Source organism: Hemitrygon akajei, chromosome 2, assembly GCF_048418815.1.
Source record: "Hemitrygon akajei chromosome 2, sHemAka1.3, whole genome shotgun sequence".
Lineage (NCBI taxonomy): Eukaryota > Metazoa > Chordata > Chondrichthyes > Myliobatiformes > Dasyatidae > Hemitrygon > Hemitrygon akajei.
Window position 1 is genome coordinate 33,464,107 of NC_133125.1, and position 25,902 is coordinate 33,490,008.

Below are 25,902 nucleotides of genomic sequence, written 5' to 3' on the forward strand. Positions count from 1 at the left end.
AATTAGTATGGAAATTAACAAATATCTGTCGGACTAAAACTAGTTTTAAGAATTGCTAAAAAAACTGAATTTGCGATGTATTATATTCACCTCCATAAGATTAATAAAGCAAAATGCAATAGTTTTAAAAAATTCTCACCTTTTCTAAAATTTTCTTCAATAGAAATATGTTTGATGGGTCACTGTGGACAAGCTGGTTTTTAGTCCATGTTGTAAAATGATTATCTGGCTGACCTTCATCTTGAAGAAGCTCAGCAATTTCTTCTTCCTTTTTACTTAGAGTCTGCTTCAGCTTCTCCAGAATCATTTGAGCTTCTGCAATTTTAGTCTGATCAGTACCTGATGAGTTATCCTCTCTCTTGCTCGAACTAGGGAGTATCATGCAAGCCTTTTCCTGAAAATATTCCTTAGAAGCCTGTAACACATTATCACATAAACGGTCATCATTTCTATAGCAATAAGATAACAATAAGAATGCACTAAGTGCTCGTAAATGGAATGTACTAAACTAATTCCAATTAAGGGGTGGAATTATTGATGGGAAAGATGATAAGGGGAGGTATTGTAAGTTAATGCCCTAACGAATGTGTGGTAAATGTCAATATTGTCACTGAGTATTCACATCATAGCACACATACATTAGCTGCTGTCAGCTCTAAAGCCCTATGCAAGAGTTTGCCATTGATTCTCAGGGAAAGTTGCTTCTAGTCATTAACAGATTCACTGTTATGTAATGAAACATGTATACCTTATTCCAATTATTGGTTCACATTTATCTTTAAAGGGTTTGAATCATAGAGGTTTGCAGATCGAATGCATGGAATCAGGCTGATTATATTACATTACTTTTTCTAAAGCATGTTAGTTTGATACAGAGCAAATGCTTCTACTGGCGGCCCTGAAACTGGCCTTGACATGGGACTGTCTTCTGGAAGAGAGGATCGAGTCCCAAGTGTAAAATATACGTTCTATGGTGCGGGGCTCCCTCAAGCATTTGTTCTAAATAAAGAATGTTTATTCAGAGCACTGCTTGGGCATTTCAGCTTCAAACTGAGAAAATCCCACAACTCTAGTTGGTGCTTTCCCAAACATATTCATAGGAAATATCTGGTTGATGCCAATAGAGCAGCGAGCTGGTTTTTACATTAACGACCCAAATTTCAGGCAGTCGTGACTTAATGAAAAAAAAACTATGCAGGCATTAAGAATCATTTATTGACCTTAGTGGTTTTAATTGATTTTTCTATGTCTGCCGTTTCCACTGAGGCACTAACTTGTTTATTTCGGATGAGCCATTGGAGCAAATGTTTCTTCCTAATTCTGTCCAGAATTGAATGAGATTATAATGGAAGATATCAGAAACCCCGGGTTATTTTGCTACAATTGCTTGATCCAGTTACTCAAATTATCTTCCCCACAGCTCAGCCAACAGCAGTTCCCCAGTAGAGATACAAGATTATTCAATGGAGTTGCAGACCTAAAGCTGGGAAGTGGGATTAATTTGAAATAATTTAGCCTAATTGGATACATCAGGCTGTATTAGACCATAGGAACAGAATTAGGCCATTCAGCCCATCATGTCTGCTACATAGCTGATTTATTATCCCTCTCAACTCCATTCTCCTGCCTTCTCCCTGTAACCTTTGACACTCTGACTAATCAAGAACCTATCAACCTCTGCTTTAAATATTCCCAAATGTCTCCATAGCTATCTGTAATAATGAATTCCACTGATTCGCCACCCTCTGGCAAATGAAATTCCTCCTCATCTCTGTTCTAAAAGGACATCCTTCTATTTTGAGGCTGCACCCTCTGGTACTAAACTCTCCCACTAAAGGAAACATGAGATTCCCCACTCATACTTCTGAATTCCAATGAGTACAAGCCCAAAGCCATCAAACGCTCCTCATAGGTTAATCCTTTAATTCCTGGGATCATTCTTGTGAAAGTTCTCTGTCTCCAATGACTTCACATCCTTTCATAGACAGGTGCTCAAAACTGCTCATGATACACCAAGTGTGGTCTGACCAACACCTTTTAAAATCCTATTCACAATGGTCATTTCCATCCTGTGAAATTCTATCACTCTATAATTGATGGGATCAATGGGATCTGCATTCTGAAAAGGGAGCATAGGGAAAGTGACCAAGATAGGGGATTATTAGCACACTGGAAATCCTGAGTAATACACACAAAATGCTTAAAGAACTCAGACCAGGCAGCCTCTTAGGGAAAGGAATCAGTTGATGTTTCGGGCCAAGATCATTCATTAGGACTAAGCTTCAAAGAGGACTAGCCACAATTTTATTGACTGGCAGAACAAGTGCCAAATGTATTGGTAAATATATTTTATCTCCATATTCAGAAAGTCTTGTGACTAAATATCCCCTAGACAGTGTTGGACCTCTCCATAACTTTTAATCTGTAGGTCATAAAGGAAGATAACATTCACTGATGAGACATGAAGTATGCACGAGAGCTCAACTTTCATTTATTCATTTATTTTTTACAGAAAAAAATTACTTATCTTTGCAAAATTTAACAATGGTCTCAAATGTACAGGGTAGAAATCAATATTAGTGTTTAAATTGTCAAAGATTTATTATCAGTTATATTTTATTCCTACACAGTTTCAGGTCAATGCAAAGTAACGGTTAGTCCAGCACTGGCTCCCTATCTCATTCTGCATTACTACCCTACCTCTGCTGCACTGGAGTGCACTTCCTTCTCTTGTGTTTCTTCTGGTAGTCCTATGACAGTAGCCCATTTTTCATTTCCAGTGTGTTCTGTTTCTCCCAGTGTATTTACACAATTCTACAGAGGAAAGCAAGTTTAGACGTCGTGGAAGAATAGAGTGTAAAGTTGTTCTTGAATTTGATAGTGAGATTCTCTCATCAGATTATCATTTATTTGCAATTGAACTCATTACCAGAAAAAATCTATTTGATTTTAACAGTTCTCCATTGGGTTTGTTGAAGCAAGACAAACTTGATAACATTAATCAATGAGACATAAAGCATGCAAGTGAGTTTAAATTTTATTTCTTTATTGAGATTCTGTGTACAATAGGTCCTTCTGGCCCTTCAAGCTGCACTGCCCAGTAACCCCCAACTTAACCCCAGCCTAATCATGGGACAATTTTCAAAGATGAATTAACCTACTAATCAGTACATCTTTGGACTGTGGGTGGAAACCCAAGCAACCACAGGGAGAACATACAGACATCTTACAGATAGCAGCAGGTTCAACAGCATGCAGGAAAAGGGAGTAGCATCTTGTTTAAAATTTCTGTATCCATTCAGCTTTACCTTTTCATCAGGCATGTAAAGCCTGTAAGCTGAATAGAAGCCAACCAGTGTGCTGGCTTGGATTGCTGTTTAGACTTGCAATTGTTAATCAGCAAACGTTAATGAATTCCAATTACTAACCAGTTCCCCTGCCCTGGCAGGAAGCAGAATCGTAAAGAAATTTTTTTCTGCTCCGTTTAAAAAGCAAATCAAATTACTGCTTCCCTCTGTGCAATGAGTCTTAAAGGACATTTGTACAAATGCTATGCCATAGTTATTCCTTTGTCATCCACACAACCAATTTGTAGTGAAAATTAGATAAACTGGTCTGCAGATCCTGCCTGGTTGGCCTTTGTGTCTGGTATGCTGTTTAATATTGAAGTCGTAAAGCATATTATCATGCAAAAACTTATCAGTACCAGGGATATTCCTCAGGGTAAAAAAGTAAAAGAGTTAAATGGAGGGATGTGCTAGATAGGTACTGCATATTTGCATGAAATAAAGTGGACTTGTTGGAGATAAGAAATTAAACAAAAAAGCTGAAATACATGGCAAACAATGAAGCACTCATGAGAATGAAATAGTCAATAGTTCAGATCCATATTTCTCTTTTGCTAAGATATCAGATCAATCACCTTCTGATGAAAGTTTATCATCTTTAAACATTGACTCTTTTTTCTCTTTACAGATGCTGATTGACCTGTTGAACATTTCCAAGACAGTATGATTTTATTGTGCATCTATAGTTTCCATTGTAGTTTTCACGTTGTGATGATGACCTGTTTCTTAATTAGAGCTTATTATTAATGTATCATATTTTAAACAAGCTAAAATTACCTCTGATAAGGTCTTAGACTCTAAAATTTCATGTGTATTGCAGTTTTATGAATACAAAAGCACTGAAATTCCACTCAAAAACCCATAAAATTTCAGGGTTCAGATAAATAACTGAAGTGAAAGGGATGATGTGTGTAGTAAGGAAGAAAATATCAGTCACATTTACCTTTAGGTTTTGCCTCTGTTCATGAACCTCCTGGGAACAGTTCTCCTGTACCTCAAAATCTGGATCATCAGATATTTTGATTTCTGAGGTTGCTTGCAGACAATTTTTTTCTTGTTTCTCAGTGACAATTTCTTCTTGTAGTTTTAGCATTTCTTGTACTCTTTCCAACTCTAATCTAGTTATATGAAGTTCTTTCAGAGCTAGAATACAATTTTGTAAATGAAAGCCAGGTATCATTTATTCAAAAGGAAGAGTAACATAACTACTCATGAATCCATATTCTAAGTCCCTGAGGATATAGTGTGTATTTCCATGAAGAGCACCAGATTGCTGTCAGCTCATTTCAAAACATATGTAGAACACAGTACAAAGTAAGGCAAGAGAGTTTGCATGCTGAATATTTTAAAATGTTCACTCCAGACCTAGCCATTTTAAGAGAGTATCGGAAATGCAGGGGAATAGTAATATAATTACTGTAATGAAATATAGAAGAAAGCAAATCCTGCCACAAATTTCTTATTGGTCTGTTAATATCCTCAACCTGATGAAATTCAGAGTATTAAACCTATGACTTCCAACATTTCCCATTTATTTATTGTCAGTATTCCTGTGACATTTGTCATATTCGATTTTGAGCTAATGAGTACACTTATTTGAAAAGGTTATTTGAGGTTATTTAGGGTAGTTGTAGTGACAGTTTTGCATAATACTTTCTGAGGTCTTTGTGGCAAGAGAGGTAGTTGTATGGAGAGGTAGTCAAAGGCGTGGGTAACACAGGCTACCAAGTACAGAACTGAAGATAGAAGATGAAAATCTCAATTTAGATTCTGAGATCACTGCTGTCCTCAAAACCATTACGTTTAGTGATGGATTAAGCAACAATTAAAAAGGAATTGTTTGCCAATTTTCAATCTTAACTAGATGTAGACTAAAAAAGAATAAAGGACACTGATAGCCAGATAGCCATGGCCATTCATGCATTTCAACTAACATAATTAAGGACTGAATAATGCAACTAGTTTGCCAAACAAAAATTACATTTGTTAATTATTATAAACCAGGAGTGAGTGCATGCTGGATATGATTAATCACAAAGAATTTTTGTAAAGATTTTTCTTCCTGTCAAAATATAATAACAACAGTAATTAAGTCTATATATAATCATAATTTTTCATTTTAAATATTTAAATCTATTTTGAAAATACACATACATATCTTTGGAATATGTTGTGGGATTTATCCTTTTGACACAGATGTATATCATCCATTTGAGAATGGGGTTGTTCATTATATTAAAAAAATCATTTTGCTTTGTTTTCTAATGCTAATTGATACTTACTTGAAATCTGATGAGTGTATAACAGATCAATCTTCTGGGAAAATCCTTCTATAATTTTAGTCTGTAGAAGCAAAAAGTTTTTCCTAATACTTCAATTTAAGATGGAATTGAAATAATTATTTTGCTTATGAGTACCGGTACTTCATTATGCAATTTGAATCATACACAATTAAAGTATAAAACAGGTAATAATTTTAATTCATTGTTATGATTGTGATACCGTATGCAAAAAGTTCCAAAACTATCTGATTGTTTCTTAAAGTGATTTCAATAATAAGCAGAAGAGTATTTCACATCAAGAAAGATTAACAATGCATATATACAGTAATGTAAAACAGAATTTAAGAGATGTGATTTTTTTTCTTGCTCCACAAAAATATTCTAGCATGTTCTCTAGCCTTTTGAATGTAATAGAGATAACATCTTCCACAAATTTCCCAACTTTCAGGCTCAGTAATTTCTTCATTAAATCTAAGCCAGGTTAACCTGGTGCATGCAGAGAACTCGCTTGAGATTAATGGGACAAGTCAGGTGTTGGAATATAAGTAAGTAGAGCTTTCTATTTAATTCAGTCAATATATTTCTTTCAGATTTTATTCAGCCATCCTTATTCATTCATCTATCCATCAAGAATGGTAGATTTAACATGTTTTATTATCCCTGATGTCAACAATATCATTGAATTCCCCAGTTCCTTTGTCCCTCAATTGGTCAACAAGTCATATAAGTAAGAACAGGAATGAGAAAATTGGAAAATGATTTTTATTGGATTTTGATTTTGTGGTTAAGTTCTGTGTGTGGTCAGGAGCTTGATAAAAGGTAAATAGTAAACTGTAATTCTCTGCTGACATTTTGCAATAGCTTTCAAGCACATTTTACCTTTTGATATTCCCATTTTTCAAGTTCTTGCTTAGCTTGGATCTGTTCTTGGATGAGTTGATTATTTTCATTCTTTAAATGCTAGAATTATTCAATAAAACAACAGATTAATAAATATATTTTAGTATAATGATCAAAGTCAGCTTTGCAGCAGAAAAACTTCAAAGCTGTGTCCTGACTAAATGTGCCCTGAATGTACAGCTGGAATAAACAGGGTGACTGGGAAGTCATCAGTTTGCTTATTACCAGGATAAGTGTTATCATACAATTGGCGAAACACCGAAGGATCCTACTTTTCCAGAACCTGATGAATGCAGTGCCAGTAGAAATACCAGAAAGGTGTCAACCATTCCCATCTTTTGTAAGGACCATTGATCGGTTTGCTGCAAGAAGTTCAAAGTAACTTTCATTTTAAAAGATGTATAGCAATTTGTGCAAAATATTACTACTAAACTGGTGAATCTGTGGGATTTGTTGCCACAGGTGACTGGGGAAGCCGAGCCATTCAGTATATTTAAGACAGAAGTTGATACAGTAGATTCTTGATTAGGTCAGGGCAAGAAGGGATATAGGGAGAAGGCAGAAGATTAGAGCTGAGGGGGAAAATGGATCAGCCATAATAAAATGGCAGAGCAGATGCAATAGGCCCAATGGCCTAATTCTGCTCCTATATCTTATGGTCTTATGATCTAAACTTTCTACCCCTTGACTCATAAAAGATTTATTGTTAGGTGATGGCAAAAATGCTATTAAAAGAGGGAAAATTTGTAAAAAGACTATCAATTTGTAGTTAACTGTTTTGCATAGCTATACATTTTCAAAATGATTTCGGCAGAGATTTAAACCAATGATATCATGTGAAACATTTTATTGAAAATTGAAGATTATGAAGTGATAGATTTTGTAAAGCATACTTCCCTTAAAGTTATAACAAAGAACCACAATTCTATATATGCTAAGTGATCTAGTGCTGGAAATAGTAAGATGCACACAAAAACATTTGAATGCAGTCCAGGACAAGTGCCATGACAGAGGCAGTAATGGGGTTGGTCAAGGCAGAACAGTGGCAGTGAAAGTGAGGCCAGGTCTGGGATAAAACATCAGGACCAGAATAGTTAGGAAAGTGGATTGGGTCAAGAATGGCAGCAATAAATACCGTGCCAAAGTCATGGGATTAACTTGACAGGGATCATGGTTTAGATCTGGAGTTTACTTAAAACGTAGTGCAGCACAGTGTGGACAATTCACCAGATAAATTGCACCAACTTATATAAACATACTCAATGATCACTTTAACACTTTTCTCCTAAACTAGAATCTAACCCTAACCCTCCATTTTTCTTACATCTACAGTATATCCCTATCTCTTAAAGGTCCCTAGTACCTCTACCAGCACTTCTGACAGTGTGTTCCAAGCACATATCAATCTCTGTGTAAAAAAGAAAACTACTTTTAATGTTTCCCCTAAACCTTTTTCCTCACACTTTAAGCAGGTGTCCTCTGGTATTGACCACTGTCACCCTGGGAAAAAGTTATTGGTTGTCCACTTCATCTATGCTTGTCATAATTTTATACATCTCAGTGAAGTTGACTCTCATCCTAAGAAAATGAATGTATGACAAAAGCAGGAAATTGCAGCTGAAATTACACTTTCACGAACAAGAACCAGAGACTGTTCTTTCCACACATTAACTTCACAGCCAACATCACCCACCCAAGAAGCAACAGAAATAATCTTATACATCTCAGAAAGTCGACTCTCACCCTCCTTCACTCCAAAGAGAAAAGCCCTTGCTCGTTCAACTTTTCCTCATAAATCAGGTTAAGTTAATGAGATGAGGTGGACGAGTGCATGTAGGTCAGAAGGACAGATACAGAATGTAGGCAAATAGGTAACACAAAGTACACTGCAGATGCTGTGGTCAAATCAACATGTACAAACAAGCTGCCTGACCTGCCAATTTCATCCAGCTTGTTTGTACGTGTAGGCAGATAGGTGATTGTTAGGACAGTAGGTGTGAGGCTTGGGGACATAAGCAACAAAGTCATGATGAGATCAAATGCTTCGAAAACCAGTTAAGAAGGACTTCCTTGGTCCTTGGTATTCTAACAGCAGACAAAGATCAGACCACCTACACCTAGCACTGAATTGTAGGCCTCAATGCTGCATTAATGTGCAAGATATATGCTAGAGTTTTATCTGGGCATAATTTTGAGCCTGACTTCAAACTATCCATTACATGCTAAATGTTATCACCTGACATTGCTAGAGGTCTCTTCCATCCATATGAAAGACCTGCACCAAATTCCCTTAAATGCATTTTCTGTGTGCAGAATACTCAGTTGCATTTTACAAGAGATTTTTAAATTAAAAATTTGCTTGCACTATGAATAAATCATTGGGCAAGATCGTTGTTTTTTTGGGACCTTACTTTACAGATCCATATATTTTTCTAATACTTTACCTGTACCAGATCTTCCCAATATTTGTTATTCTTTTTTATGTGCTCTTGATATGCTTTCAGAACTTCTTTAAAAATGGTCATCTTATCTCCGTGTTGCTTTTGAAGTTTCAGGATGCTCTGTTCCTGCGAGTCAGGTAAAACAAATTATTCAATGAGCCCAAAATTAAATTCTAAACTCTAAACTCTCAGCAATTTGTAAAAAAAACAGAATACTAAATATTTCTTTGCAGCAATGCAGAATGGCCACTACCAATACATGGGAGGCATCAGGAATGGTAATTTCTATAACAATTCTTAGAAGTTGCATGCATCACAGTGAATATATATTAGTTAGGAAACACTTCAGTTCTAAGAGCATTATCAGCTTTGCATCTTGTACCTTCTTTTCCTTTTCTGGAGTGTGTAAACTTTCCTCCATTTCACAGATGTGCTTTATATACGTGTTTCTCAATTGATGCATATCCTCTACTACCTGGAGATAGGAAAAAAATGAAGGGGCTTTCACTGTTACTTCATATATAGAACACAGCTTATTAAGTTGCAGTTTCTGATGGATGGGTTGATGTAAAACAGGGGTCTTGAGACAATGACAGATTATTTAATGAATCAATTTAACAAAAATACTTTCTTATTAACCACTGTCAATCATTGTTCTTTGGATGATTTCAGTTTTTAAATCAGCGTCAATCGGAAATGGTACCAATACTTTGTTATGTTATTGAATCCCAGGTAAAATGGAACAAAGTTGAGTAATGTGTTTCTTTTACCTTGGCAATGTGAAACCTGGCACATTCATATGGAACGTAAGCCTTTGCCTCCGGCATGTGGTCTTCAGAAGTTCCTCCAATCCTTTCTCTTTTCTTCCGTTGTGAAAAGGAAGTGAGGATGACTTTGGTTGAAGTACACAAAATGAATATAAGTCAGCACAACCTGAACGCAGTGTTCACTCCTGCATCTACTCTCTTATTCAGAACATTGGCAGAATGGCAAATGTTATGAATACTACAACATTCAACAGCCATATAATTGGAAAAAAGCTTTATCCATTGTGATTATTTTAATAATTACTCCGAGCCCAGCTTCACTGATTTGATGCAGCTCCTATCGACCCAGTTAGGTTAATGTTACGTGCATTGTTCACGTGTGATCATTTCAAAGTTTTTTTGACACCATTTCTAATCCTGCTGGTTGGATAAGCCACAGATAAAGTAACCTTTAATCTCTTTAGCAATAGTCAGTAAGAAGTAAGAGAGCAAAGAGGAGGAGATGATAAAACTGCTGACCCAGTAGCTTCTAAGGGAAGTAATAAATAAAGAATGAGAATGTGTGGTTGATAAAAAGGAGTGAGAGAAATAACAATATCATGGTCAATACGGGATGCAAGGGTAGAAAATAAATTAATGTGTGATAAGGGCAGGAAATTGCAATTGAAGGTTACATTTTCAGTAAAAAGAACCAGAGACAACTGACGATTGCTGTTCTTTCCACACATTGCCTTCACAGCAAACATCACCCACCCAAGAAGCAACAGAAAAATATAATGAAGATGAAAATGAAAACAGAAAGAAAAGAGGAGGTCAGGGACTGACATGTTGGAACGGGAATGGGTATAGGAATTAAAATGGTTGGCCATCAGCAAGTTCCGCTTTTCGTGGATGGGGTGGAGGTGCTTGACAACGTGGTGCTCCAGTTTACTTCTAGTTTTTCCACTGTAATGGAGACCATACCAGAAGCAGCGGATACAATAGGCAGCCCCAACAGATTCACAGCTGAAGTGTTGCCTCACCTGAAAGGACAGTTTGGAGCCCTGAATGGAAGTGTGGGAGGAGCTGAATGGGCAGGTGTAGAATATCTTTCACTTGCAGGGGTATGAGCCGGAAGGGAGAGAGATCAGTGGGGAGGGATGAATCGACGAGAGAATCATGGTGGAGTGATCCCTATGGGAAGTGGAGAGTGGAGGGGAGCGGGGAGTAAAGATGTGTTTGGTGGTGGGATCCCATTGAAGATGGTTGAAGTTGTGGAGAATTATGTGTTGGATGCAGAGGCTCCTGGGGTTATAGGTGAGGACAAGAAGAACTCTATCTCAGTTAAGGTGGCAGGAAGATGGGGTGAACGTGGATATCTGGGAAATGGAGGAGATGAGGGTGAAGGCAGCATCAGTGGTGGAAGAAGGGAAACCCTGTTCTTTGGAAGAAAGAGGAAATCTCTGATGTCCTGGAAAGGAATGTCACGTCTGGGGGCAGATACAGTGGAGACGAAGGAACTGAGAAAAGGGAATAGCATATTTACAGGAGACATGGTGGAAAGAGATATAGTCAAGATAACCATGGGAATCATTAGGTTTATAAAAAAATATCAGTAGATGGATTGTTTCCAGAGATGGAGACAGAGAGATCAGGAAAGGGGAGAGAGAGGGATCAGAAATGGACCAAATGAATTTAAGGGCAGGCTGAGAGTTGGAGGCAAAGTTGATAAACTCAGCATAGATGCCCGAAGTAGCACCAATACTCTCATCAATATAGTGCTTTGAATTTTTTCAATGATTTTAAGTTCCCTGGCCCCCACCGCCTTATTTTCACCATGGACATCCAATCCCTATATACCTCTAACCCCCACCAGGAAAGTCTCAAAGCTCTCCGCTTCTTTTTGGATTCCAGACCTAACCAGTTCCCCTCTACCACCACTCTGCTCCATCTAGCGGAATTAGTTCTTACTCTCAATAATTTCTCCTTTGGCTCCTCCCACTTCCTCCAAACCAAAGGTGAAGCCATGGGCACCCGCTTGGGTCCCAGTTATGCCTGCCTTTTTGTTGGCTTTGTGGAACAGTCCATGTTCCAAGCCTATACGGGTATCTGTCCCCCTCTTTTCCTTCGCTACATTGATGACTGCATTGGCACCACCTCCTGCATGCATGCTGAGCTCGTTAACTTGATTAACTTTGCCTCCAACTTTCACCCTGCCCTCAAATTTACCTGGTCCATTTCCGACACCTCCCTCCCCTTTCTCGATCTTTCTGTCTCCATCTTTGGAGACAGCCTATCTACTGATATCTACTATAAGCCTACAGACTCTCACAGCTACCTGGACTATTCCTCTTCCCACCCTGTCTCTTGCAAAAATGCTATCCCCTTCTCACAATTCCTCCGTCTCTGCCGCATCTGCTCTCAGGATGAGGTTTTTCATTCCAGGACAAAGGAGCTGTCTTCCTTTTTTAAACAAAGGGGCTTCCCTTCCTCCACCATCAACTCTGCTCTCAAACACCTTTCTCCCATTTCCCGCACATCTGCCCTCACCCCCATCTGCCTGCCACCCCACTTGGGATAGAGTTCCCCTTGTCCTCACCTACCACCCCACCAGCCTCTGGGTCCAACGTATAATTCTCTGTAACTTCCGTCACTTCCAATGGGATCCCACTACCAAGCACATCTTTCCCTCCCCCCCCCCTTCTACTTTCCACAGGGATCGCTCCCTACGTGACTCCCTTGTCCATTCATTCCCCCCATCCCTTCCCACCGATCTCCCACCTGGCACTTATCCTTGTAAGCGGAACAAGTGCTACACCTGCCCTTACACTTTCTCCCTCACCACCATTCAGGGCCCCAGACAGTCCTTCCAGGTGAGGCGACACTTCACCTGTGATTCGGCTGGTGTGGTATACTGCATCTGGTGCTCCCGGTGTGGCCTTTTATATATTGGTGAGACCCGACGTAGACTGCGAGACCGTTTCGCTGAACACCTACGCTCTGTCCGCCAGAGAAAGCAGGATCTCCCAGTGGCCACACATTTTAATTCCACGTCCCATTCCCATTCTGATATGTCTATCCACGGCCTCCTCTACTGTCAAGATGAAGCCACACTCAGGTTGGAGGAACAACACCTTATATACCGGCTGGGTAGCCTCCAACCTGACGGCATGAACATTGACTTCTCTAACTTCTGTTAATGCCCCTCCTCCCCTTCTCACCCCATCCCTGATTTATTTATTTTTTCCCTCCCCCCTTTTTTTCCCCCTCTCTCTCTGCCCATCACTCTGCCTGCTCTCCCTCTGGTGCTCCCCTCCCTCTTTCTTTCTCCCTAGGTAGGCTTCCCGTCCCATGATCCTTTCCCTTCTCCAGCTCTGTATCCCTTTTGCCAATCACCTTTCCAGCTCTTAGCTTCACCCCACCCCCTCCAGTCTTCTCCTATCATTTCACATTTCCCCCTCCCCCTCCTACTTTCAAATCTCTTACTATCTTTTCTTTCAGTTAGTCCTGATCTTGGCCCGAAATGTCGATGGTGCTTCTCCCTATAGATGCTGCCTGGCCTGCTATGTTCCATCATCATTTTGTGTGTGTTGCTTGAATTTCCAGCATCTGCAGATTTCCTCGTGTAGCGCAGAAAGGTTTGGGGAGCATACCAGGAAAGGCTTGAAACGTGGACTGTTCCACATAACTAATAAAAAGGCAGGTAAAGGTAGGACCCATGACTACCCCTTGAGTTTGGAGGAAGTGTGAAGTGCTGAAGGAGAAATTGTTGAGGGTGAGGACTAGTTCTGTGAGATGGAGGAGAGTAATGACGGAGTGGAACAGGTTGTGTCTTTTGTTGAGAAAGAAGCAGAAAGCTTTAAGGCCTCTTGGAGGGGAAGAGAAGTGTATAGGGACTGGACATCCATGGTGAAAACAGACAGGGCCAGGGAATAGAAAGCTGTCGGGGCATTACCAGTTTGCCATATGCAACATCACAGAAGATGAACCAGTTAGTTGAAAGAGGGGAAAACGCATACTGAGCTCCACCAAACATTCGGATTATTTAATCCAGGACAATATTATTTGAGGAATAACTAACCACTATTGTGATTTCTTAAGACATTAATTAGAGACTGAGAGGAAGAAGAATCACAGGAAAGTTTAAATGTACATCCCTACAGCAAATAAATAATTTAGACTGAATCATTTAGAAGTAAAGTGCTCTCATCAATATTCCTAATGTTTACTGAAAAAGTATCAGGACTGTGGAGAGCTGTCAGAACAAATAAGAGTAACTACTTTTTCACAGTGGTTTCAAGACAGTACTTTATTTCTAAGGATAATGTAGAGGGTGTTTTATTCTTGAGGATAAAATACAAATGAGGAACTCAAGATATACAAAGAAAGAGTGGGAAGCCTGCATTTCAAAAGGCAGTGACACAGGTAGTGGATATAGTCCAGTCCAAAGCAGGTAAAGTCCTCCCCACAACTGAGCCCATCTACAAGGAGCGCATTTACAGGAAAGCAGCATCCATCATCAAGGACCCCCACCATCCCGGCCACACTCTCTTCTCACTGCTGCCATCAGGAAGAAGATACAGGAGCCTCAGCACTCACACCACCTGGTTCAGGAGCAGTTATTACCCCTCAACTATCAGGCTCTTGAACCAGAGTGGGTAACTTCACTCAACCCAACACAGTCCCAAAACATATGGACTCACTTTCAGGGATTCTTCAGCTCATCTCCTCAATATTTATTGCTTATTTTTATTTACTAATATTATCATTATTACTTCTTAAAGGCTTTTTCAATGAGATTTTAATATCTGATAGTCAGAGCTACTAAAATATATTTAAATAGTTTTAAAAATTAATTCTTATGTTCAGAAAATGTCAGTTCATTAGGAGTACAAATGTCTGACAGGATCATTCTGCAGAAGGGCAATAAAATTTTTAAATCATCTAAAAATATGAAGCAGATGAAGGAATCTTTACAAAATAAATGCAACTTCCAAATAAGACCATAAGACATAGGAGCAGAATTAAACCATTTGGCACATTGAGTCTGCTCCACCATTCAATCGCAGCTGATCCTTTTTTCCCCTTCTCAGCCTCACTCCCCAGCCTCCCCCCCACCACCCGTAACCTTTGATGCCATGGCCAAACAAAAACCTATCAATCTCCACCTTAAATACAGCTACGACCTGGCCTCTGCATCAGCCTGTGGTAACAAATTCCACAAATTCACTACCCTTTGGCTAAAGAAATCTCTCTACATCTCTGTTCTAAATGGATGCCTCTCTATCCTTAGGCTGTGCCCGCTTGTCATTGTCTCCTCCACCACGGGAAACATCTTTTCCACATCTACTCTGTCCAAGCCTTTCAACATTTGAAAGGCTTCAATGAGATCCCCCCTCATCCTTCAAAATTCCAGCGAGTACAGGACCAGAGCCATCAAACGTTCCTCATATGATAAACCTTTCATTCCTGGAATCATCCTTGCGAACCTCCTCTGGACTCTCTCCAATGCCAGCACATCTTTTCTTAGATGACGAGCCCAGAACTGTTCACAATACTCACGGTGAGGCCTCACCAGTGAAGATACCAAAATAAAGATACCAAGAACTTCTGTTTTCATAGTTGGAAATGTCACTTTAATGAATCCTATGTGGATGACATATGCCATAATGTCCATTCAATCAAAGCACACTTAGACAGAATTTTATGTCAAAATATCGGTGTGCAATGTCACTCTATTGATGTTTTAAAAACAATCAAATTCCTCTCTTGTTATATTTTATTCATCTTTCTCTTTTACTCCAATGTTCTGTTTTGTTACATTTTACTCAACTCGAACTAATGTTGAATTCATTTCTTTAAGCTACTTTTCTACTAAGCTCATTAATTGATTTTCCAGTGTTTTAATTACATAGTTACTGTTGTTTGATCTGTTCACTTGGATCCCAGCTCTCCCATTCCTCTCCATGTGCCATCATCAACTATTAGCAACTTGGTCAAAGATACCCTGATTTGGAGATTGTGCTGGGAAGGCTAAATAAAGGTAGTGTATATTCCTTCATGAGCTCTGCTCCAGAAATTCTGTCTGTATCATTTAAGGTTCTTCTTCATTCATTGTCTGAATGACAAATTAAGCACACCGATGGTTAAAATGATATATGACTATCATGTACTGTATATTAGTACCTTCATTCAAGGTTGGATCATTTCTGTTCTGCATAGTTAGTTGTCTGAAGGGTAACAATTGCTTTATTCTGATACTCAGTCTCTTCATGAAGGATTCTTTGGCTGGTGTGACTGAAATTAAAAACTGTCTTGATATAAAATATAAAAATTATAATTTATCTTAAAAAATAAAGTTTATCAATGAAATATCAACTTTTGGATTATATGCTTCACATTTGAGACAAGTTCCAGAAAGTTGGAGTTTCATTCCTGTGTTAGGAACATTCTCCGTTCTTAACCAGCTCCTTGGATTGGTAATAAATATGAAGATAGGAGACTCGGACAGGATCGTTAAGCACCACCTGATGAATCGGTGTTACCCCTGGGAGTGGTTATTTTGCTTCTATTACTTAGTCATTCTCTTTAGCATCTTCTACCATGTTCTAATATCCTGCAGTTTTCCACCATTTCACTCCAGAATGTTTGTCTGAACACAAAGTCATATTTGGGTATCAAAGGAGGCCAAAGGTTCACATTCAATATAACATATTAGTGGTTAGTGTTTTACCTTTCTTTGCATTAATATGCATCTTAAGGTGCTATTTGAGTACTTGCATGGTGAACACCATCAAAATCCATAAATAGAACAAAAACAGACCAATGATCTTTTGGCGCCAGGTTTACTCTAATATTGGCGAAATTTCAGTATGAAAACAATTTGTAGTGCTTGTTAGATTGGATATTATTTGACTTGTCTGTTCATTCATTCAGTGATACAGCCTGGAATAAACCCTTCCTGACTTCAAGCCAGCAACACCCGACAAGCCCAATTTAACCCTAACCCAATCACGGTACAATTTACGATGATCGATTAACCTACCTGGTACGTCTTTGGACTGTGGGAGGAAATCAAAGCACATAGCACCCAGGAAAAACCTACACATTACAGAGGGCATCAGGACTCCGATGCACCAAGTTGTAATAGTGTCGCACCACCATGGCACCCATTTGTCCACTTTTATTGCCTTGACTGCATTTAAGATTTGTGGCGCCCATTAGATGCTAAGCCTTGTTGCTATTGTGGTCTGATGAAGAGAAGTACTTCACAGTTGGTACTAGGCCTCAGATTCAGGCTCCTGATTCCTGGTCCCTGGACTATTTTGATATTAATTTAAATAATGGAAAATATAAACCAACAAATTTGGTTTTCCATCTAGCTTAGTGAGTACATTCAACTGAATGGGTATAGATCTTCTGAGAACTGAGATACAAGGTACATCTGTCCTTCCAAAGGATAATCAGAAGTCTGTGCTGGACTCCGAACTAAGTGGAGCAAAAAGTGGATGTGTAAACATCTGACCTCTAGCACACACGGTGCATCAATATGCAGGTACGGGAAGTTAAGTACAGGCTGACCCACAAGCAACACCCTGCTGGCAGTTCTCTTCCAAAAAGTCTGCAAAAGCTGAGTATGCATCAGGTAAATGTTAAAGTATTGAGTTAAAATCTTGAACTCTTCACCATTGTAAGCCGGTGAAGAACATCAAGCCTTTATAGATCCTCCACATTATTTAAGATCACAAGGCACAAATTAATTAAAGATTTATGTAACAGACACAGACTTCCAGATTGATAACTGGGTGGTGAACTTGAAAATTGACCTTATTTTAAGCAATGTCTTTCAGTTTAATCATAGCTAGGTTTTTATTACTCTCAAAATCTTCATTAATATCTTTACAATCATAATAAGATGTACTTACTTTGATCAAATTGTTCATCAATACTTGTGTTTTTAACGACACATGTGGAGTAATTATTAAATTCATCCTTCATTTCTGATACACTTCCAGGCAGATCAATACTTTCAGATCCATTGTCTTCCAAGACAGGAATACTAGATTGGGAAATTTTCCTGCTTATTGAATAACCCAATCCTAGAGCACTTCTTTCCCAAAGATCTGCAAGTAAAAACATTTCAGTCAGTAAATAGCACATCTCATTATTAAGCTATTGACTTTGCTATCTTTGCTGCTATATGTAATAATGTTATGGTAAAGCAATTCTTATAAGTGCTGCTCATCTTTCCTAAGTGTGTTTAATTAAAAACTTCGAAGGGCAGAAATTTGGGAGAGCCCAATTTTGCCTGAATTCAAATCCACAGGGCCTTTCTCTGTCATATTTGCAAGTGAAGTTACAGGGAAGTTGTCAAATAATTAATGGAATACATGGAGAATTAGTGCCATGTTCAAAGATGTGTGACAGGATTGAAGGAGCAGCTGGTGAAATCAATGCATGGTGTGAGGGAGAAGCGGGAAGAGCAGTTTTATTGTGGAATAGGTGCTTTCATAGATGTTTTGACAAACTTCCCTATTTGGAGTTCTCGAGACTTTCTTGGACTAATTTCAATCTTGGGAGAATTTTAATCTCACACTTAGGGCTAACTCTTGCTGAAATTGGTGGTCACAAAGGCTGTAGTTTGTTCTGATGATAAGAATATTCATCAAAATGCAGTCTTTTCCACTGTGTAGTCTAAGCATTTGCAAAATTGCAACATAACTTCCCAACTTTTATTTTCCATACCCTGCCTTATGAAGGGAAGCATGCAGATTGCCTTCTTCACCACCTTATCTTCTTACCTTGCCATTTTCAGGATAGTATAGACTTAAACCCTAACAGACAAAAATCAAGTTAAGTAGCTCATCTATTACTTTCTTCTTTAGTTTGGTTGGAATGACCATTCTGTGGGCCCACTTGAAGCAAACTTCATTCAAGGAAGCTGGTGACTATGGTTGAAGTATGACAATGAGTTATGCACTGTACATTCAGCACCCTTTCTCTTCTCTTTGGCTGTAACATTGTCTGCTACAATAACAAGGAAATCACCACCACTAAGTTGCTGGTTGAAAATTATTGCTCATGGGTGCCTTTATTTTAAGAAATAATCAGACAGAAATGAATTTCATTATTGCATGTGTAAAACTGACACAATACACCTTGTTGATTTTGGTGCCAATATGTCAGAAAGTGGCTTGTGTTCTGTAGCCACCATAAAAGACATAGCCAACAAAAACTATTGGAACTTATTTGCTTCAAGTAATATTATCAAAACCTCTTAAATAATCTGAGCAAAACTTTGTTGACTTTTGTTTAGAGTTATGCAATAGCTGCATGGAGACATTGTCCATGACTTCTGACTGCTCCAATTCTGTAACAATACATTATTTTAAAGCCAACCTTAATGTTCCATGAGCATCATAATGAACACATAAATATCATGATTGAGTTCATTTTGCTGAATTTGAACACACTTATTCATGTACACTTTTTTCAGCAAATATAACAGCCATTGCACAGCATTATTTTCTAAAGTGAATATGACTTCTAAAATAAATGTGAGTTAACACATTTATGGGTGTCCACTATCTGGAGTTTTATCATTTGCAAGCCTTATATATCAACCTCAAGGCCTGAATAGGCAATTGCCTTTGGTTAATCTGCATGCATGATGCACTTCAGATGTACATTATATTGATGTACCCTGTACAGACATCATTCAAGTTAGTCAGGAGATCCAATTCTGTGGTCATTGGGCTAAGCTAGCTACTCTGTACAATAATTTTTGAGCTTTGGGAGAATTTGATTCGCAGTGACTCAAAATATTTTCAGACCCTGTAGAGTATATTTGATTAGTTTGTGTGTATAACCACGAGGAAATGCCATTACATGTGAAAGGTTCACCAATTAAGTTGCTGGAAGTGTGGGCCATTTACTTTAACAGATTGATAAAGCTACCGTTATAGTCATCCCACAATCTTACCTTTGCCTTTGGACAAGTACTATGAAGGTTCCCCAAATACTGTAAGCTATAAACAAAAACCTATTTCAAGCTTATTCAATGCTTCTTCAGCTTTCCCTTATGACCTTAAAGCTGTGCTCTTTAGTATTTGACATTTCCACCCTGATAAACAGACTCTGACTATCTATTCTATCTGTCTCTGATGATTTTGTATTCTTCTATCAAGTTGCCACTCAGCCTCTGTCACTCCAGAAAAACCAATCCACTTTGTCCAACCTTTCCTAATACCTAATGTGCTGTATTCCAAGAAACATCCTGATAAACCTCTTTTACACCCTCTTCAAAACCTCCACATCATTCCTGTAAAACATCAACCATAACTGCTGCAAATGTGATCTAACCAACGTTTCATGCAGCTATAACATGACTTTCTGATGTTTCCACTCAACACTTCAAACAATGAAAACAAGTATACCAGTTATTACTTCTCTGGCGGTGGATTACTTAGTGTATCAGTGTATCTGTGTTCTACTGCATTCAGGAAAGAGATTCCAGGGGTATGTGCTTTTTGTAATAGAGTTTGTGAGCTATTTCAACTTGGAATGCTCTTCAGCCGCTTAAGCAAATTTTCATCTTGAATGCCAGAGTATCAGTCACCTGTACAAGACCTTTATTTTCACTAGTTCCGTTCAGATAACCATGGCGTAACTGCCCTTATCTCCAAACATGCCTACTACACTTACCCGATTGTGGGGGCTTGTCCCATACATTGCCTCCTCCTGCTGACTTTCTCACCTGGCAACCAACAATCCCGTCCAATTGGCTGTCTGTCACATAGAAAGTATATCAGAAAATGATAAATAGGTAGCCACAAATATGAAAATTTCTGCAGATGCAAAGCAACACACACAAAATGCTAGAGGAACTTAGCAAGCCAGGCAGCATCTGTGGAAAAGAGTATAGTCAATGTTTCAGACCAAGACCCTTCATCATGATAAATAGGTTCTGTCATTAATTCTGGAAAACTTTTCCATCCTTTTTTCAGATTAATATTTGGGCCTCAGAATACCGATATCTGCCATGTGCAAGTTCAATCGGTGTACAGCAACAGTTAATAGAGTCCAATGAATGCAAACTGCACAGGCAAACAGCAGAACAAAATAAAACAAGTCACTATCAGAATATTTCAACGAGCATCAGAAAAAGTTATATCAAAATTCATGAGCAAGAATTTTAATCAGATTATATTTAGGGTATGCTTGCTGAGAAGTACCAGAAAAAATTATTGTGAAAAGCTGGAAGGTTAGGAAACAATATGAGGAGATGCTAGATATACTTCAGTGTTTTGGCTAAAAATTAGAATATTAAGAACTTACTTTATCTCCAGCCAAAGAAAGCAAATGGTATAGAAGACCTTAATGTTTTCAAGCAGACTGTGTGAGTTGGACAAGGTAACTTATTGAATGAAGTTGAATAGTAGGGTCAGGATATTTCTTTTATTGCAGAAAATGGCAAACATGTTGAATTAGTTTCCAAGACAAGTGGTAGAAGCAAGAACTATGAAAACATTTAAACCATTAGATACAACTATAGTCTGAGTGTAGAAGTGATCCAAATGAATGTGTTCAGATAGGTTGAATGAAACCTATGATAGGTTAAGGATATTTTTGATAAATTAAGCTTGCATGTACGCAGTTGCTTTTAACTTGGAAAATTTAATACAATGTTGTGGATGGAATAATTAAAGTGCATTCTGATTTAATTTGCTCTTCAACAATATCACAGATGCTTCAAAGAGAAAAGCAATAAACACTGACTAACACAAGTTATACTTCTACATTAAAATATGCAATATCTTGAACAATTGAAGTAAAGAAAAATCCAGATGAAATACTGAGAAAGATTTGCACATCATTTATCCATATTTTATACTTATGAAATACTTTGCCAGTGTCTAAATATACTTTCTGTGCAATGAGTTTAATATTAATCTTACTGCCACTGGCACCCATTTTAGAAATGTTCTTCATTTTTTCCTCCTCTCTGACATAGCTTTTCTCACAGCTCCTGTGGAAAAGAGAAAATACATCAGCAGTTTTGCAGGTCTTTAACAATCAGGCTAATTGGTACAGTATATCATAATATCGCTTGTATATTATTTTTAGGCCCACTTTTGAGCATGCTATCTTGCTTTATAAGCATTCTTCACTTACTTAGATAGATAGATAGATAGATAGATACTTTATTCATCCCCATGGGGAAATTCAACTTTTTTCCAATGTCCCATACACTTGTTGTAGCAAAACTAATTACATACAATACTTAACTCAGTAAAAAGATATGATATGCATCTAAATCACTATCTCAAAAAGCATTAATAATAGCTTTTAAAAAGTTCTTAAGTCCTGGCGGTTGAATTGTAAAGCCTAATGGCATTGGGGAGTATTGACCTCTTCATCCTGTCTGAGGAGCATTGCATCGACAGTAACCTGTCGCTGAAACTGCTTCTCTGTCTCTGGATGGTGCTATGTAGAGGATGTGCTGTGCTAAATTAAAAGAAACTATTGTTTAAAGTTCAAAGTAAATTTTATTATGAAAGTACATATATGTCACCATACAACCCTGAGATTCATTTTCTTGTGGGCATACTCAAGAAATTTATTGAATAGTAACTATATCAGGGTCAATGAAACACCACCCGACTAGGATGTTCAACCAGAGTGCAGAAGACAAAAATCTGTGCAAATGCAAAGATAAATAAATAGCAATAAATAACGAGAACATAAGATGAAGAGTCCTTGAAAGTGAGTCCATTTGTGTGGAAACATTTTAATGATGGGACAAGTGAATTTGAGTGAAGTTATGTTCAAGCTCTCAATGGTTGAGGGTTAGTAATCTGCTTAAGAATTCATCAGGAATCCAGTTTGCGAAATATTTCATAATGTTGTATCAGCATGGCGCAAGACATCTCAAAATCCATTTGAAAAGCAACATGTTCCAAAAATGCACTTCATTGATGCAGACATGATTTTTTTTTGCCAATTCATAGATATATTTTAATGTACTTTTTGTTGTCCTTGCACCTTAAAAATCACTTTCTTTGAGTCCACTGCAATTAGAAGAATGTCTCACAGGTTGCATAAAAATCCTGTCTGCATGGCCAATTTTGTGAATAGTATCTGCATCTGATAAACAATGCAAAAGACTGCAGAAATTCATTTTCTTCCAAAGATTATTTGTATTTAAAACTCATAATTAAAATTCTGTCCTATTGTATACAAATGAAACTAAACTTAGTTACGTTAAGCTGAAAAAATATTGAACTGAACAAACTTCCAAGCTGTCTATCTAACCTTAAAACTTAAAATGTTATAATTAATAAAATATGTTTAAGCCTTTTAAATATGTCTTTAAAACATTTAATGTGTACTTTAAATAAACTTCCATAGTGTTGTAAAACACTTAGACAATTAACAAATGTATTAATGAAGGCTCAACATCATACTCCCCTCATTCTCATATTAGTTGTGAGGGGAATTATGTTTATATCTCGCTAGAATAACGCAACATCCATTGAAACCTGAGGAAGTTAGTATGTTGGTCCTTATTTCAAGGTAATTGAAATATAAAAGTAGGAAAGTAATACTATAACAGTGCATGACACATATGACATTATATCTAATAGTACTGCCACCAAATTTGGTCTCTTCCTTTAATTCAAGTTCAAGTTTAATTGTCTTCAACCATATATGAATACCTATGAATACAGCCAAATGAAATAGCATTCCTCCAGGGCCAAGATGCAAACCACGGTACCAACAGTCATAGACAGCACAAGACACGCATAGCACATATAAGATAGCAGTAAACGTACAGTCACACAATAAATAATTTAATTATAAAAGTCCGTTTACTGGAGATGGTTCACTATGATGAATGAGAGGCAATCTCAGTGAAACATAGAAGGTCCTTAGGGAGCTAGATAGGACAAATTTATCTATGGCATTCTTTCATGTGAGACCAGCACCAGAGGGCATGGTCTCAGAATCAAGGGAAATTATTTAAGAATGAAATGAAAAATTTCTTCTCTCAGGCAATTTAAGGAAAGGGCTAAATAGGATTCCTCCTTGGTATATGCTAAAATAAAATGGAAATCTGTAAAACAAAATGATGTTAGCTTGGAGTAGGACAAGAGAACCATTCCATAGCATTGTTTTGAGGAAGTACAAGTCTGCAGCCAGTGGAGATTGGTGAAAATCATGTTTGTCTGGGCTGAAGGTAGGAAGAGATAATGGGGTGCAGCTGATACCACCAAGGGATGGAAAAGTACTAGTGGATGGGGCTTTGAAGGGTATAAAACAGGGCATTTTCTTAGTGCACGGGAGTTTTGTCTTAGGCTAGGTCACAGGTGGTGCTAGTAGTAAGATAGGGAATAGTACATGAAGTCGGAGAGAGTTAGAGGGAAAATGTGACAGATAGTTGGGTCTGTAGCTCCACTCCAACATTGCAGAGATCAGTGTGTTTAGATTGGCAGACAGAGGAAGAAATGGGCAGGCAACATTGCAGAGTGGACCTGATAGAGCTTTGCTGCAACCCAGGCGCTCACCCACTACTGTGAGAGATGGAGACAACTGGTGCAGCGCTCATATGTATAGCAGCACCCCTACGACCCAGACGGGTTGCGGGATCCATAACGTAGTATTTTGATTTCTGAATTGCTGCTACTATAGATATCTAGTTTTCTTTCTGCATTGCATTCGTGCTAGTTCTAGTGAAGTATTTTGTTGTGGTTTAATATACAGTATGTGAAGTGTTTCTTTTGTATGCAGATGCAGATGCCAATACCCTGAGCTGAATAACGAATTTCAAAATAATTTTATTGTTACAGGTGATTATGAGATTGCCACAGAGAACTGTGGCAGGAGAATCATTTCCTTACTGTTTAGCAATCTGTATTTAAGGCTGAGATAAATTACTGTTTAGTAAGGAAATCAAGGGATCAAGGGTAATGGTGAAAGGGTAGCAAAAAAGACTTAAGGAATATCAGATCAGTCACAATCCTACTGAACAGTGAACCAAGTTCAAGGGGAGAAATAGCCGACACCTTTTATCCACTTTCTATGTAAAGTCAACACATTGTAAACTGGATAAGTACTGGTGGACTCACTTGATAGCAAAATAGCTGGCAGCTGAAAATTATTCAACTAAAAATCTAACGGATCGATGCTGTTGCTGTGTCTATCTTGTTCCATCATATTGTGCTTTTACCATTTCACATTCATGGAGCTTGAATTTTATTTGTTTCTTTTTGAATCTTCTAATTCTTGTCAGTTTTCTATCAAGACATCTGCGTTACTCACAATTCATAGTGAAATCCCTTGGAACTGCTTTTGAATCTCATGCATTATTTGTCTAGAAATGTAGCAATAGTCTTTACTCATAGTAATGAATGCTGCAGATTAATATTGTTCCTTTCAGCCCTGTGCCCAAATAATTTGTGAATAGAAACAGCACCAAAGCAGAATGTGTAAAGTGTACACTGTTTATATTTGATAAAAATTTTAATTGAAATATTTAATTAAAGCTAATCAGCTCTTCATTTTGGACTTTGTTCCCCCTTAGTTTTTCTAGTTTCGTTTTACCATATCTTCTATGTTGTTACACAATTAACCCCTTTCTTTACTTGTTAAATGACTTCAAATACGTTAAGAGTATTTCCAGTTAAACTTCCTTCTACTTACATTTTTCACCTTTCTATGCTGCTGCAGACTCAATGAACATCAAATGAGGATCCTTGCTGTTCTGAGCCTATTGCGAGCAATTATGCAGTATAAGCGTGGTGGACTAAGCTCCTATCTTTGCTTTTGTTGTTGTCTTTCATTATTAATTTACCTGGAAATAAGATAGCAGCAGCTAATGGAGCTTCAATTACTCTTTATGAACTGACAAGTGACCTTTTGAGGTTCAAAAGGTCTCAGTCAACATAATAGCTTACCAATGTAGTATTTTGTGTATATTAATATATGCCATTGGTATTTCTTGTCATTGTTACACATTGTGGAATAAGTAAGTGTCATCTCATGGAATCTTTTGGGGGACTTTGCCACAAATAATTCACTTTTATGGGATTCTGAAAGAGTTGGCATAGCAAATTGGATTTTCTTTGGTGGGCAATACAATACTTCATTTCCTATATAGAACTTCTCTTTTCTTTTTTTTTCAACA

At 37.8% G+C, this 25,902-nt stretch overlaps 1 protein-coding gene across 1 annotated transcript in view; it reads right to left on the reverse strand.

Annotated features, from left to right (window-relative positions):
* Positions 1-25,477, reverse strand: part of LOC140740583 (uncharacterized) — a 40,936-nt gene extending 15,459 nt beyond the window's left edge. Inside the window, exons 1-13 of the mRNA XM_073069873.1 lie at positions 25,419-25,477; positions 21,674-21,744; positions 20,421-20,504; positions 17,642-17,839; positions 15,903-16,013; positions 9,741-9,862; positions 9,353-9,445; positions 8,974-9,096; positions 6,509-6,589; positions 5,630-5,690; positions 4,291-4,490; positions 2,701-2,814; positions 140-415 (exon numbers count right to left, since the gene is read on the reverse strand). Coding sequence (XP_072925974.1) covers positions 140-415; positions 2,701-2,814; positions 4,291-4,490; positions 5,630-5,690; positions 6,509-6,589; positions 8,974-9,096; positions 9,353-9,445; positions 9,741-9,862; positions 15,903-16,013; positions 17,642-17,839; positions 20,421-20,504; positions 21,674-21,744; positions 25,419-25,420 — 1,536 coding nt within the window. The 5' untranslated portion in view covers positions 25,421-25,477. The remainder of the gene's footprint in view (positions 1-139; positions 416-2,700; positions 2,815-4,290; positions 4,491-5,629; positions 5,691-6,508; positions 6,590-8,973; positions 9,097-9,352; positions 9,446-9,740; positions 9,863-15,902; positions 16,014-17,641; positions 17,840-20,420; positions 20,505-21,673; positions 21,745-25,418) is intronic.
* Between the last annotated feature and the right edge of the window lie 425 nt (positions 25,478-25,902).